Source organism: Dendrobium catenatum, unplaced genomic scaffold (genome assembly GCF_001605985.2).
Source record: "Dendrobium catenatum unplaced genomic scaffold, ASM160598v2 fragScaff_scaffold_121, whole genome shotgun sequence".
NCBI classification, from domain to species: domain Eukaryota; kingdom Viridiplantae; phylum Streptophyta; class Magnoliopsida; order Asparagales; family Orchidaceae; genus Dendrobium; species Dendrobium catenatum.
Window position 1 is genome coordinate 211,870 of NW_021318583.1, and position 12,816 is coordinate 224,685.

At 35.6% G+C, this 12,816-nt stretch overlaps 1 protein-coding gene across 1 annotated transcript; it reads right to left on the reverse strand.

Annotated features, from left to right (window-relative positions):
* Window positions 1-688: 688 nt before the first annotated feature.
* LOC110103910 (putative pumilio homolog 8, chloroplastic) lies at window positions 689-5,458 on the reverse strand. Its single transcript, XM_020832791.2, has 5 exons — window positions 4,060-5,458; window positions 3,724-3,886; window positions 2,770-2,933; window positions 1,018-1,276; window positions 689-938 (listed from the first exon to the last, which is right to left on the reverse strand). Exons 1-5 carry the CDS (start codon window positions 5,211-5,213, stop codon window positions 825-827), a joined length of 1,854 nt encoding a protein of 617 aa, XP_020688450.1. The 5' UTR covers window positions 5,214-5,458; the 3' UTR covers window positions 689-824.
* Between the last annotated feature and the right edge of the window lie 7,358 nt (window positions 5,459-12,816).

The window sequence follows — 12,816 nt, forward strand, 5'->3', positions numbered from 1 at the left end:
TATATATTATATATATATATGGGAATTTAGGGTTTTTTTGGGACGGCTTTCTTACTGATTTTTAAAATAAATTTTTAGTACAAAATTTTTAATTTTTCTACTGAAAAACAGCTTTAAGAAACAGTAAAAAAGCTATCCCAAATAAAGCCTCAGTTTCAAAGTATCATTTCACTCATTTCTAAAATTTAGGCTTCATTTGAGGCGGCATTTTTACTGCTTCTTAAAGTTGCTTTACAACATAAAAATTAAAATTTTGTTTAAGAAACAGTAAGAAAACTGTTCCAAACGAAACCTTAATCTCTCGACTCGACCAAATAAAACTAATCTCGAATGTTTACTCAAGAACTAAATTTGAATCAATTTTATAACCCAATTTCCATTATTTTTTCTAACAAATTATTTTGTATCAATTTTGTATAGTCAAAATTAAATTGGAAAATTATGAAACCTGAAGTGGTCACAAATGAATAATTAGGAGACCATTTTAGACTTTTTTCCTCACAAGAAAATAAAATATTTTAATGTTAGATATGTAAATACATACAAATTCTCTGGTAAATATGTAAATTGTCAACACACGAATAATCAAAACCTCAACATTCAACAAGAAAATGTTGAAAAATACTCAAAAATATAACCATAAAACATTTTTCTAAATAACAGCAACAACAAAGTATCAGATTGTCAGCAACAACAAACCAAATACAACTGATGCATTCTACAGAACTAGTTTTTACAGCACATACTCATAATGCAGATACCTACAACATAAAGGTCTACAAACCATACAGAACAAAGGAACAACAACACATGTCAGAAATCAACTAATGATCATTTCTTAGAGTTCTGGAAAATATTCGCCGGCAATAAGGATTTGTTTTTAATTTAGCAGCAAAAGGCCGAATAGCATGAACAAGTGATGCGTGAAGACGAGAACCCTAATAAAAGAAAATATATATATATATAAGGATGATGCATTATTTGACTAAGTAAATATATATATTTGGAAGATGTTACCTTAGTAGTGCAAAGGGCCGACTGGATGACATAATTTGCATATGGATCTTGCAGTACTTGCTCAAAAGTTTCCAGGTGAAGTAATTCTGCTATGATTTTTGCTCTTTCATCTTCATCAAGAACTTTGAGACATTTTTCAACAACATTACTGCTGAACTTCTGCATTGACAGCTCCACATAGTTTCCTTTGAATTGGGATAGAAGAATTGCAGTTGCTGATTGATTGTGAAGATCAAGAATATATTGTACAACATAATTCCTGGAGTGAATAAAAAAATTGCAAACAATACTAGATATTAGCATGTGTCAGATATTTAGAGATTCATCAAATCAAATGGTAGATGCCATGCTGTTTGCATAAAAGAAAGCAAAAGAGAAATCATAATTGTTCAATGATCATTTTGGATAGCATTGCATGATTTGAGCTAAAAAATTGTTTTAAGTAGTAAGAAAGCAGTCCCAAATCAAATCTTAGGCTTTGTTTGTGACAGCTTCTTTATTGTTTTTAAAAATAGTTTTTTAGTACAAAATTTTCTAATTAAAAAAATTTATGTACTAAAAAATTATTTTAGAAAGCAGTAAGAAAATTGTCCCAAACGAAGCCTTAATCTCATGATACTCTAATACACATTCACTATTATTTTTTGTGTTATACTAAAAATTTTAGCATAATATAACATAGATCCAAAATTGACCACACTAGTGCAATTAATTCGACTTCAAAACATGTACATTTAGAACATACATAGCTATTGGCCCAACTCAGGCCAAAGGCCCAAAACAAAGAAGAATCACTAGAAATTGGCTTAGTGTCAGCCGGTGCTGACTTATAGTAGCCGAGGGAGTCTCATAAGGCTGCTTGGTCTATTCTTCAACATTGAATTTTCAAATATAAAGATAATAAATGCTATGCAAGATGCTGTCACTCCTTAAGTTGCAACCAATAATAACATTCCGCTATTTGCTCAAACCAATTATGTATATGTATAAAAAAAGAATTTTCATTAACCTAAGCATTCAATATTCTAATGATCTTCAGGTCGGGGAAGCAGCGAACCATAGATCCTCTATAATTTTGCTGACTCTAAAGAGTGGAATAAAACAGGGGTTCAGAATTGGGTACTCCAAAGAGTGGATTGCAGAGGAAATTTTTGTAAGGCTGAGTTAAAATCTCTTCCTAAAAATCTTGTCTGTAAAACATTGCTCTTTTATTTCCTTTGCAATTCAATCCACAAGAGTGGCTTACTAACCATGCTCTCCCTCCCAACATAAACAATATCAAACGAACTTATGAAGCAAATATCCTAAATTTGAAGTTAAAAAAGCTATTTGTTACCATACTCTTAAACTCTTTATTCGCATATTTCAAAAAATATATATTTTTTTACAGAATCAAGTAATTAAAAATGAATTAAATCTTTTAATCATTAAAAAAATTATTAAAATTTTTAATCTGTGAACAATAATAAAAAAAAATGCCATAGCATTTAAAAATAAGTAAGCATATTTCTTTCCAGTGTCAACACTAAAAATCATTATTTGACAAATATTAAAGGATGACATAAAAAAGCCGTGTTTGAAATAATATTAAGGCTTATTTAAGATAGCTTTCACACTGTTTTTTAAAACAATTTTTTAGTACAAAAAATTCAAATTCAAGAAATTTTTATACTACAAAGCCGTTTTAAAAAGCAAGAAAAAAACCATCCCAAACAAAGCCTAAAAAAATAGCTATGCATCTAAAATAGTTACCCAAATGCATCTCGAGCAAGTAAAAGGCCATTTGAAGAAATTTCAAGAACCAGCTTTGGACTGTACTCTCCAATAGAATGAGATATGCAGCATTGTAAAACACAGCATCCATGTCGATGAGTGGCAATTTCAACACAATGCTTTGTGGCGGCATCAAAAATAAACTGTTACAAATGGGAAAAAACCATAAAAGGTGATGTAAAATGACCACTTAACAATAATAAGTTCAAACCATTTTAAAGATTAGTAGTTTGATGGTGATGATACCGCGAAATATGTATTATAATCAAAAGGAAATTATAATATCAAATATCTATGTCTTTACCACTAGTAAAAATAAGCCTTGGTATTTCAACAATAAAAAATCTCAGCCCTTTCGTTTAAGAAATACAATCATATATCTTTATTTAAAATTGCAATTTTCATATTTTTTAAATGTTCATAGTAGAAACAAAATAATTTATACATATCTATTGATTTCCTATTTTATGGAACACTTTCATTTAATTTTGATGTGGCTATATTTTTCAATTTTTTGTCCAATTTCCTCTCAAACAAAAAACTCTTGTGACAGACTTTTTTGATTTGTTAATTTATTATATATAAAATAAATTGATGTAGCTTTAAAACTTGATAAATATTTTAAAAAGCATTATTACTAGTGCTTTAAAAGTAGCATCAAATTTTAATATTTTAAAAGAAACATTTAGCAAATGTGATCACAATAATTGACATTGAAAAACAGAAGGGAAATTTGCTTAGATTTTTTTTTTTTAGAAATTCTCTCAGCATAAAGACAATGGTGACCCCTATAATTCAGATGAAAAATATTGATATTTTTTTATTGTGAGGGAAGTAATATTATACGAACTGCGAAAGTCAGTTTGAATATATAGCAACCTCTAAGCAGGAATATATGTCGTTCAACACCTTAAAAAGAGAACATAATCATACCTTGTTATCCTCTGCTTTCAGAGATACAAGGCATTTTTGGACGACATGATTACCATTGAGATCTTTGATCAGTTGCAGAAAGCCTGGCCTGAGAGCAGAAGTAACTAGTAAAATCTCTTGCCTTGTTTTGAGAGTCTCAATTAATTTCTGTACAGATCTAGTCCTGAATACATAGAATCAGAAACACTTGATTTAAATTTATGCTATAACTTCACTCATAAGTAAATAATTTGAACTTATTAATTAAACAACAAAATCAAAATCAATTGCAAACAAAATTAGGCTAATTTAAACTCTTCAACAATCAAAAAAATTATGCAGGGTAGAGACCATCACCCGTGAGTATTCAGAGAGATTCTGATAAGTTGAGATGGGTGTTCCGTTAGCTTAAGGATGATCATCATCCTCTGTCCCGTGCTGCATATTTCAAGGAGCTTTTGCATGAGATAGTTCCCAAATGGATTCTCCATGAGCTCGACCACATGATCAATCACGCCATTAAATATAGTGTCGATTGCTTCGGCCTTCCTTTCCTCAAATTTTTTTTGTAAGAAACGACAGCCATGTTGATCCTTAGCCAGGTGATATATTGTATCCTTCTTATGAAACAGAGAAGCAGAAGACCTGAGCCTTTGGAACCTTTGGAACATTCCGATATGAGCATTACTAAAATCTATCCTCCTCCTATCTCCAAGGGAATTTTCGTAAGGCGTTTTAGAGAATAGCCCCTTCCCTTGCATGATAAAATTATCGTCACAGCCAAAGGGTTCGCTACTCCTTGAAAATCTTCCATTAAGGACAGGAAAACCATAGTGCAACTTTTTATTATATCCATTCACAGAGCCCTCAGAGTTGAGAAAGCCAAAAGTTGGATTGAGACGAGCATCATTACCCTTACAGCGAGGATAGGATTCGGCAAGCAGAGTGTCACCAGCAACGTCTGGATTTCTCGTTTTAAATTGAGGTGAATAAGGGAAGCCTAACCGATCAGTGACCCAACAATTGGAATAAATCATCGGTAATGACATCATGTCATCCAATGGCAGAAAATCCGGCAGAACAGAGTCCTGATGCAACGAAGAGTCCGCCGTGACGTCTTTAGCAGGAGCGGGGCGGCCTTTGGTTAGATTCTCTTGTACCTGCAAGAACTGGAGCTTCTCGAGAAGCCCATGCTCCTCCAGCCTCATCGCCGATGCGATACGGCTACTATCAAGCTCCAGCAACCACAGCCGCAGGTCTTCTACGGTGGGTGAAGGCGTGCGAGTGGTCGAGTTCGACCCAGGTGATAATGATGCTTTCGAGAATCCACCAATATTGGGTACATAGCCATAACCACATTCATCTATTCCGCCAGCAATGTAGGAAGGATACCGGCAAGCAGGACTGGAGTAGACATCGTATCCACGTCGTTCATCACCGGAAACGGCGGCTACTCCGATCGATCCGTCGCATGAGGTTGCGTTGGAGATTTCACCGAACAGCTTATCCATCTCAGATTCAGCCAAAATTGATACAGTTCGGAGCACTGATCGATTGAAAAGAAGATTGGAGATATAGATCTAAGCTCGTAAAGAAGATGAGATTGAGAAACATATATGCGAATGTTGGTTAGAATTGAGGAATAGAAGCGAGATAGAAAGAGGAGAACATTTCCGCCATTGATGAACAGAGCTAACAGGAGAGAGAAAGGCACGCGTTAGAGAAAAGCCTGAAGCAGAAGAGTCACTCCACTGTAGTAAGAGAATATATGGAGGGAGGAGAGGAAGGTTTACGGTTGTTTTATCTTATATGGATGACGCGTGGGAGTTGTAATTTTGTATTTATATAAGATTAAAATATAAATTCATTTTTATTAAAATTATATTTAGTTTTATAGAGCAAATTTCGTATTTTTTACGCTTTTTATGGGATTAGTTAGGGGGAGAGGGTGGAACGACGGCGGGGGAAGCGGATGGGCCGTTTTGGTACGGAGAAGTCTGTTTTACTGAAGATATTTTGTCAGCTTTTTTTCTCAGCTATATGCATTTTATTATAAGAAAATAAATCAAATATTTAATGAATTTTAAATTAATTGAATTTATTTTAGGATGATTGACATGTTTAATTAATTATTAATATTTGATCTTTACTTTAAAATAAATATTTTTATATTTTATTATATTTGTTATTGGGTATATTGATATTAATTATATAATACTATGAAAATTTTTAAGTCATAATATTCACTTTAAAAGACTTTGTGAAAGCATTATATATATATATATATATATATATATATATATTTCATTCAATATATCCAAAAATAAATTTAATACTTTATTAATTTAGTACTATATATATGCAATTATGCAATTGCGCGTGGGTAGTCTAAAATAGGAGTTGCCATTATCATTGAAACCGGATGAGAGTGGCGAGTGGTACCGTAAGGAGTAATAGTGGCAACCACTAACCACCGTCTGATTGAGATCAGACTGTGTCGGCCCATCAAAGAGTGAGCTTCTGAGCCACTACGGAAGAGGAGGTTTCTATTACAGGTTTGGCCAATACCAGATCGCCACCTGGAGGAATATATATCCAGAAGCCATCATTTCAGGCGCCGTTCATCGTTTCGGCAAAAACCAACGCCGAGTTATGACCGGAATCTGGTACGCGACATGTGGCAGGAGCTGAAGTCGTGTTACGCGGTGGTGATTGGGTGGTTGGTTTCTGGGTGCTGAAAATTCGTTGTTTTGGAATAGAGTTAAAAATTGAAAGACTTTTACCCTATCAGCCTGTTCTTCACTAGTATTTATTTATATATAAAAAAAAAACAACTACTCCGGAGGGATCCTCTTCTTCTCCTCCTTCCCCTACTCCCTTCAAGGATACTGTGCTTTCGTCATCTTTTCCCTCGCTCGCAAAATCTCCTGGTGGACAGGTTCGTTTGTCTTCCAGCTGTTGGAACAAAGTTTTTGAGCCTTCTGTTTCCTCTGCAAATCCTTTAAAGTTTACACACTTTCCCTCGGAACCGGAGATTATCCCTTTCTCTGGGGAGAAATTATCCAGTGGTGGGAAGGACTGGAAGCTATGCTTGGTTGGTTATTCTATAGGAAGGCGGCCTTACTATGAAGCTTTACTCTTGGCGGTCAAAAAAACTTGGAGTTTGAAAGGTTCGGTTCAACTCCTATCTCTAAATGACGGATTTTTTCTGTTTCGTTTCTCCTGTGCGGAAGATTTCGATATGGTATGGACGAGAGGAGTCTGGTTCATTTTGGGGAAACCTTTTGTTCTCCAAAAGTGGCATCCCAAATTTGTTCCAAAACGCGAAGAGTTTGCGTCTGTTCCTATCTGGGTGAAGATTCATGATCTTCCTCTTGCTTGCTGGAACTCGGAGGGTATTTCGAGGATTGCCAGCAAAATTGGCATTCCGGTTGCTGCGGATAGTTTGACGGAGCAGAAAACCAGACTTACGTTTGCTAGAATCTGTGTTCTGGTTGATTGCATGGCCACCTACCCGGAGGAAATTCAGGTTTCTTTGGATGGGGAAGTGGTTGGCTTGAGAGTGCAATATGAATGGCGCCCTTTTCCCTGTAATCACTGTATGTCTTTAATGCACTACTCTTCTTCTTGTCCGAAAAAGCCGGAGAGTGATCCTAATGAGGATGGAAAAGTTATTGGTAATGAGTCGAATAACATTAGAGGTAGGAGCTCCAGTAGGAGGGCTCGTCCTAGTCCTACCTCCGCCTCGGGACCTCAGGAAAATCATCCGCCTGCTCCGTCTGGTTTAATGGAACCTGTCAATCCTCAAACTCTCCTGAATAATCAAATTCCTATTGAGACTCCCTCCATGGTGACTGAACACCCTTTACAATATCAGCCCCATTCCCCAAAATCCACTTATATGAAAACAATGGTAATTGATTCTGTAGCTGATCCTAATGTTCGTGATATAGCCATTGGGGATCAGTTCAGCCTGGGTATTCCAAATTTAAACTCTCCCAATGATGTTGCTTCCTCATCCTCCACTAATATTCATACTCAGATGACCACAGATGAGAAAGGTTATGTCTCTCCTAATAGGTTTGAATTATTAAATGATGAGGATGACACCAAGGATACTACCACTAATTCAGTGGTGAATTTAGAAGGGGAAAATGTTATGGCTGCTGCTTCTGGGCAGAACTTGAATGTTAAAGTTCAATCCAGTAAACATATTGAGTCTTCTACAGTCAAGAAAACTGCTAAGGGGAAGCAGGGGAAAAAGCCCCAATCTAAACATAAATCTTGATGTCTATTCCACCTATGGCTGCGTGGAATGTTCGGGGTTTTAATCGCCCTGATAAAGTGCTTTGTTTTAAGCGTCTTATTCATTCTTATAAACTAGATTTAGTTTGTATTTTGGAGAATCGGATTAATATCCATTCTCTTGCTGACCCGTTCTTTGAGCATTCTCATAAGCTTTTCTCTTGTGAAGTCAATTGCAACAATTTTGCCTCTTCTGCCTCTGGGAGAATATGGGTTAAGTGGGATTCATCTAAGTTGATGTTCTCTCCCTCCATTATCACCTCCCAATTGATTTCTGGTATGATCACTGTGAATAATCAGTCTCTTCTACAGCTCTCTGTTGTCTATGCTTCCAATAGCATGTCAGATAGAAATTCTTGTGGAACTCTCTAGCTCAAACTGCACCCGTAGATAATGTTCCCTGGGCTATCATGGGGGACTTCAATTGCTGTAGATTTGCCACCGAGAAGCTTGGTGGCTCTCCTCTCACTCTTCAGGCCCTTAAAGACTTCAATGACTGTATTTTCCACAATGGTCTAGTGGATTTGCATTCTGTTGGCTGCAATTTTACTTGGTATAATCAACGAGTTGACAACCCTATCCATATTAAGTTGGATAGAGTCATGGTGAATGAGAGCTGGCTTATAAATTTCCCTGATTCTTACTACTCCATTCAGAACCCTTCGTGTTCTGATCATTCACCTGTAATTTTGCATTATGGTAACGCTTTCAAGTCCCTTCATCGTTTCCTCTTCAAGAATTATTGGACCAAGATTGATAAGTATTGGACTATGTTGTTAGAGGTTTTCTTGAAACCTATCTCTGGAAATCCGATTTCACATCTTTGCAACTCTCTAAGGCATCTGAAAAAAGAGATTAAAAAGGCAAATTGGTCCTCCTCTTCTAGTGTGTCTAGGCACATTGAGTATCTCAATAGTTCTCAGAAGATTCTTATGGAGCAGATGTTACAGGATCACAATAATGTTGAAATTAGCAATGAATACAAAGCCTGTAGCTATCAATTGGCTAATTTTAACAATATTTATGCTTCTTGGGTCATACAGCGTGCTAAGGTGAATTGGCTTAAATATGGGGAAGATGATATAAAATTTTTATATGCTAAAATTCGGAGCAGGATGGGATGTAGGAAATCTGTTATCAATCTTCTAAATTCCGATCCCTCTTCCAACAGTTCTAATGTGATTTCTTATATCACTCAATATTTCCAAGAGCTTTATAATCCTCCTGCTGCAAATTTCTGGGGTATTGGTGATATACCTATTGGTGTTGCCGTCCCCTTTAGTTATCATGCTATGTTGGCTTCGCCTGTGACTGACATTGAAATCAAGGATGTGGTTTTTTTGGGTTCCTCTAACTCTTCTCCTGGGCCCGACGGCTTCAACTTTCATTTCTACAAAACTAGCTGGCATATTATTGGTCCAATTGTTACTAGAGCAGTGCACTCCTTCTTTGAAAAAAGTTATATGCCTGCCGGGGTTAAAGCTACTGCCTTTGCTATCATTCCCAAACATTTTAATGCAGCCACTATTGCGGATTATAGACCTATTGCCCTTTGCAATGTGTTGTATAAAATTATTGCCAAAATTATAGCTCTGAGGCTTAAACCAATCATGACTACTATTGTTAAAGACAATCAAGCTGGCTTTCTTAAATCTAGAGTCTCCACTGACAACATCTTGCTAGCTTCAGACGTTTTATTTCATGCGGGGAAACATGATAAAGAGAAAATCTTCTGTGCAAAACTTGACATTAAAAAAGCCTTTGATTCGGTTTCTAGGGATTTCTTAATTGCTAGATTGATTCAGAAAGAATTCCCTAGACGTTTTGTTAACTGGATAAAATCTTGCATTTATGATGTTAAATGCTCGGTCATTCTCAATGGTGCGCTGGAAGGATATTTTTCCTCATCTGCTGGGCTTAGGCAGGGTTGCCCCATGAGTCCCTATCTGTTTTGTATCATCATGGATTGTTTTTCTAACCTCTTGGAGTTAAGGAGCTTCAAGGGGATTAATGTCAATGGCTACTCTCTTTCCCATCTGCTATATGCCGACGATGTCCTGATATTTGGTGATGCGTCCGTGGAAAACTGCAGCTTGTTGGTCAATATTCTTAAAGAATTTGCGGAGCTTACTGGCTTACATATTAATTATGAGAAGAGCGCTATAATGCTTCCTAATCATATCCATAATTAGAGTGAAATTTGCAATGCTCTTTCTATTCACAATATCACTAGCAAGATCTCTTATCTGGGCATTCCGCTTTCTTTTTATAGACTTAAAATAGAGGACTATATGCCACTATTGGATAGCATAAACAGGAAATTTACTGGTTGGAAAGCTTCGCTGCTCTCTCTTGCGGGCAGACTACAATACTTAAAATTTACTATCCAAAATACTATTGCTTATTGGATAAGGGGTGCTATTTTACCTAAAGCTGTTCAAAAGTTTCTTAAAAAATCTAGTTCCAGATTCCTGTTATTTGGGGATGTCAATTCTGCTAAAAAACTTCATATGATAGCTTGGGATAAGGTTTGTCTCCCTTACTCTAAAGGTGGTTTGGGTATTTCCTCTATTCAGGCTCTGCAATTTTCTTTTAATTGCTCTATTATTCTTAGACTGTATAATTGCTCCAGTCCTTTAGCTGCTTGGATTTTCAGAAAATACGGATCCCCTTGGAAGCCTTTGCCTTATGTTGCTTCCCCTTTTTGGAAATCTATTTGCAATACTGCCTATATTGCTAAGCATTGCTTCAAATTTAGAATTGCGAAGTCTGCTCCTATTTCCCTTAAATGGGATCATTGGATTGATGACAGGAATGTTTGTGATCTGTTTGGCTTTGATAATATTGCCTCTATTCCTGACATTGCTATATCTAATATTATCTCTGATTCTGTGTGGGTTTTACCTGACTCCCTCTCTCCTAGCCTTTGTGTGGTTATCTCTGGTATTTCTGGGATTGTGGGAGATGGTCCCTGTTTGCTTTGGTATGGCAAGATTAAGAGCAAATTTAAAAATTATCTGAAGGAATTTTATTCGGATAAAACAAACTGTAGCTGGTACCGTATGGTTTGGCATAAAAGAAATGCATTGAAATATTCTGTGTTTGCTTGGATGGCACTTGTGGATGGTCTCAAAACGGCTGATGCGCTTAGACTCAGGCAAATTTTTGTTCCCTCTCTATGCCATCTTTGCCATTCTGCGGATGAATCAGTTTCTCACCTTTTCTTTGATTGTAATTATTCCTTCTCTATTCTCTCGGGTATTATTCCTGGGATGAGCTCTTTTCTGTTAAAGCCAAACATCTTTCAGGTTTTCGATTGGATTTCTGGGCAATTTAAGGGTAAGAAGGAGATTTTTTATTTCTATAATATGGCTGTTGCTGCTGTGATTTATTTTGTCTGGAAGGAGAGGAACAATAGATCTTTTGGTAAACAGTTTCAATGCCATATCTCTTTATTACTGAATATAAAGAGAGTTCTGTCGGAGAAAATTCTGAAATGGGGAAACGCTATGGAATTATTAGACAGGCTGTAATTGGCTTCTTCATGCTGCTGTTGGATACTTCATTCGCAGTTATGCTCACCTGGACAATGATGAAACTCCCCTATCACTCCCTTGGACGGTCCTATGGGCAACCAGGGCTGTGGTTGATCTGCATTTCTTACTTATTCTCTCTGAGTCCAGCTGTCACGGGCATGGGAGTTCATTACTATTTGCTTGGGTCGTCGCTGGAGCTGATCAGTTCTTCTGGAGTCTCTTTCTCTGTTCGTTTTGCTGCCGCGTTTGACTCTATTGGTGGGCTCTATTTCAATTCTGCTGGGGTTCTGTTTCCTCCTGGGTACTCTTTTGTTCGTGGCATTTGATCTGGTGTCCAGTTTTTGCAGCTCATCCTTGGGCTGATGCTCCTACCACATTTTGATTTTTCCAGTTTATTTTGTTATATTGGGTGGTATAAATGGGGTATAGTTGTTTTTTTTTTACTCTTTTGACCTACTAAGTTTGTAGGTTGTTTCTTTTTACTGCCTTTCTCTCATGTAACTTTATCTTTTTTATAGTAATAGATGGGCTTTGGCCCCAATTTTTCCCAAAAAAAAAAAAACCTTTAAATGCAATGTAAAAGTGTAGAGCATAAAAGGAATTTGCTATAAAAAGAATATTTTGATATTATTTAAATAAATGTAAAATATATGTAGATGATTTTTTAAAAAAAATTTGGATTAGTGGCTGCAGTCATCACCAAGTGCTGCAATGAGTGGTGATAAAATGCTTGCGATGAAAATGATTTTCGCCCAAAACTAAATGATTTACCTGAGGAAAAAAAAAAAAAACGTCAAATTGCCTTAAGACTATTTCAAACCTGGGACTATTATTTCTTTAAAGTATGAAAACAACCTTAATAGAGGTTTCTTCCTTAACACTTAGGCTTTGTTTGAGACTTTTTTTTTTACTTCTTAAATTTTTTTTTTTATAAAAATTAAAATATATATACTAAAAAACTGCTTTAATAAACAATAAAAAAGTTATCCCAAACAAAACTTTAATTATAATATGTTATATTTATTTATTTATTTAATATTACATAAAATAATTTATCATATTAATTATTTTATAATTCAAGTGTTTTTAAAATAAGCCATATGATGCATAAATTTTTTTACATTTACATTACTTTGCTAGATGAAAATCTTAACCGTGCTTGGAATATTACAAATGATTGGCTATGTATAAAATACATAATAAATAATTGATAAATCATTTATGAATGTATATATATGAAAGCATAATAAATGAATATTTAGCATTCAAATAT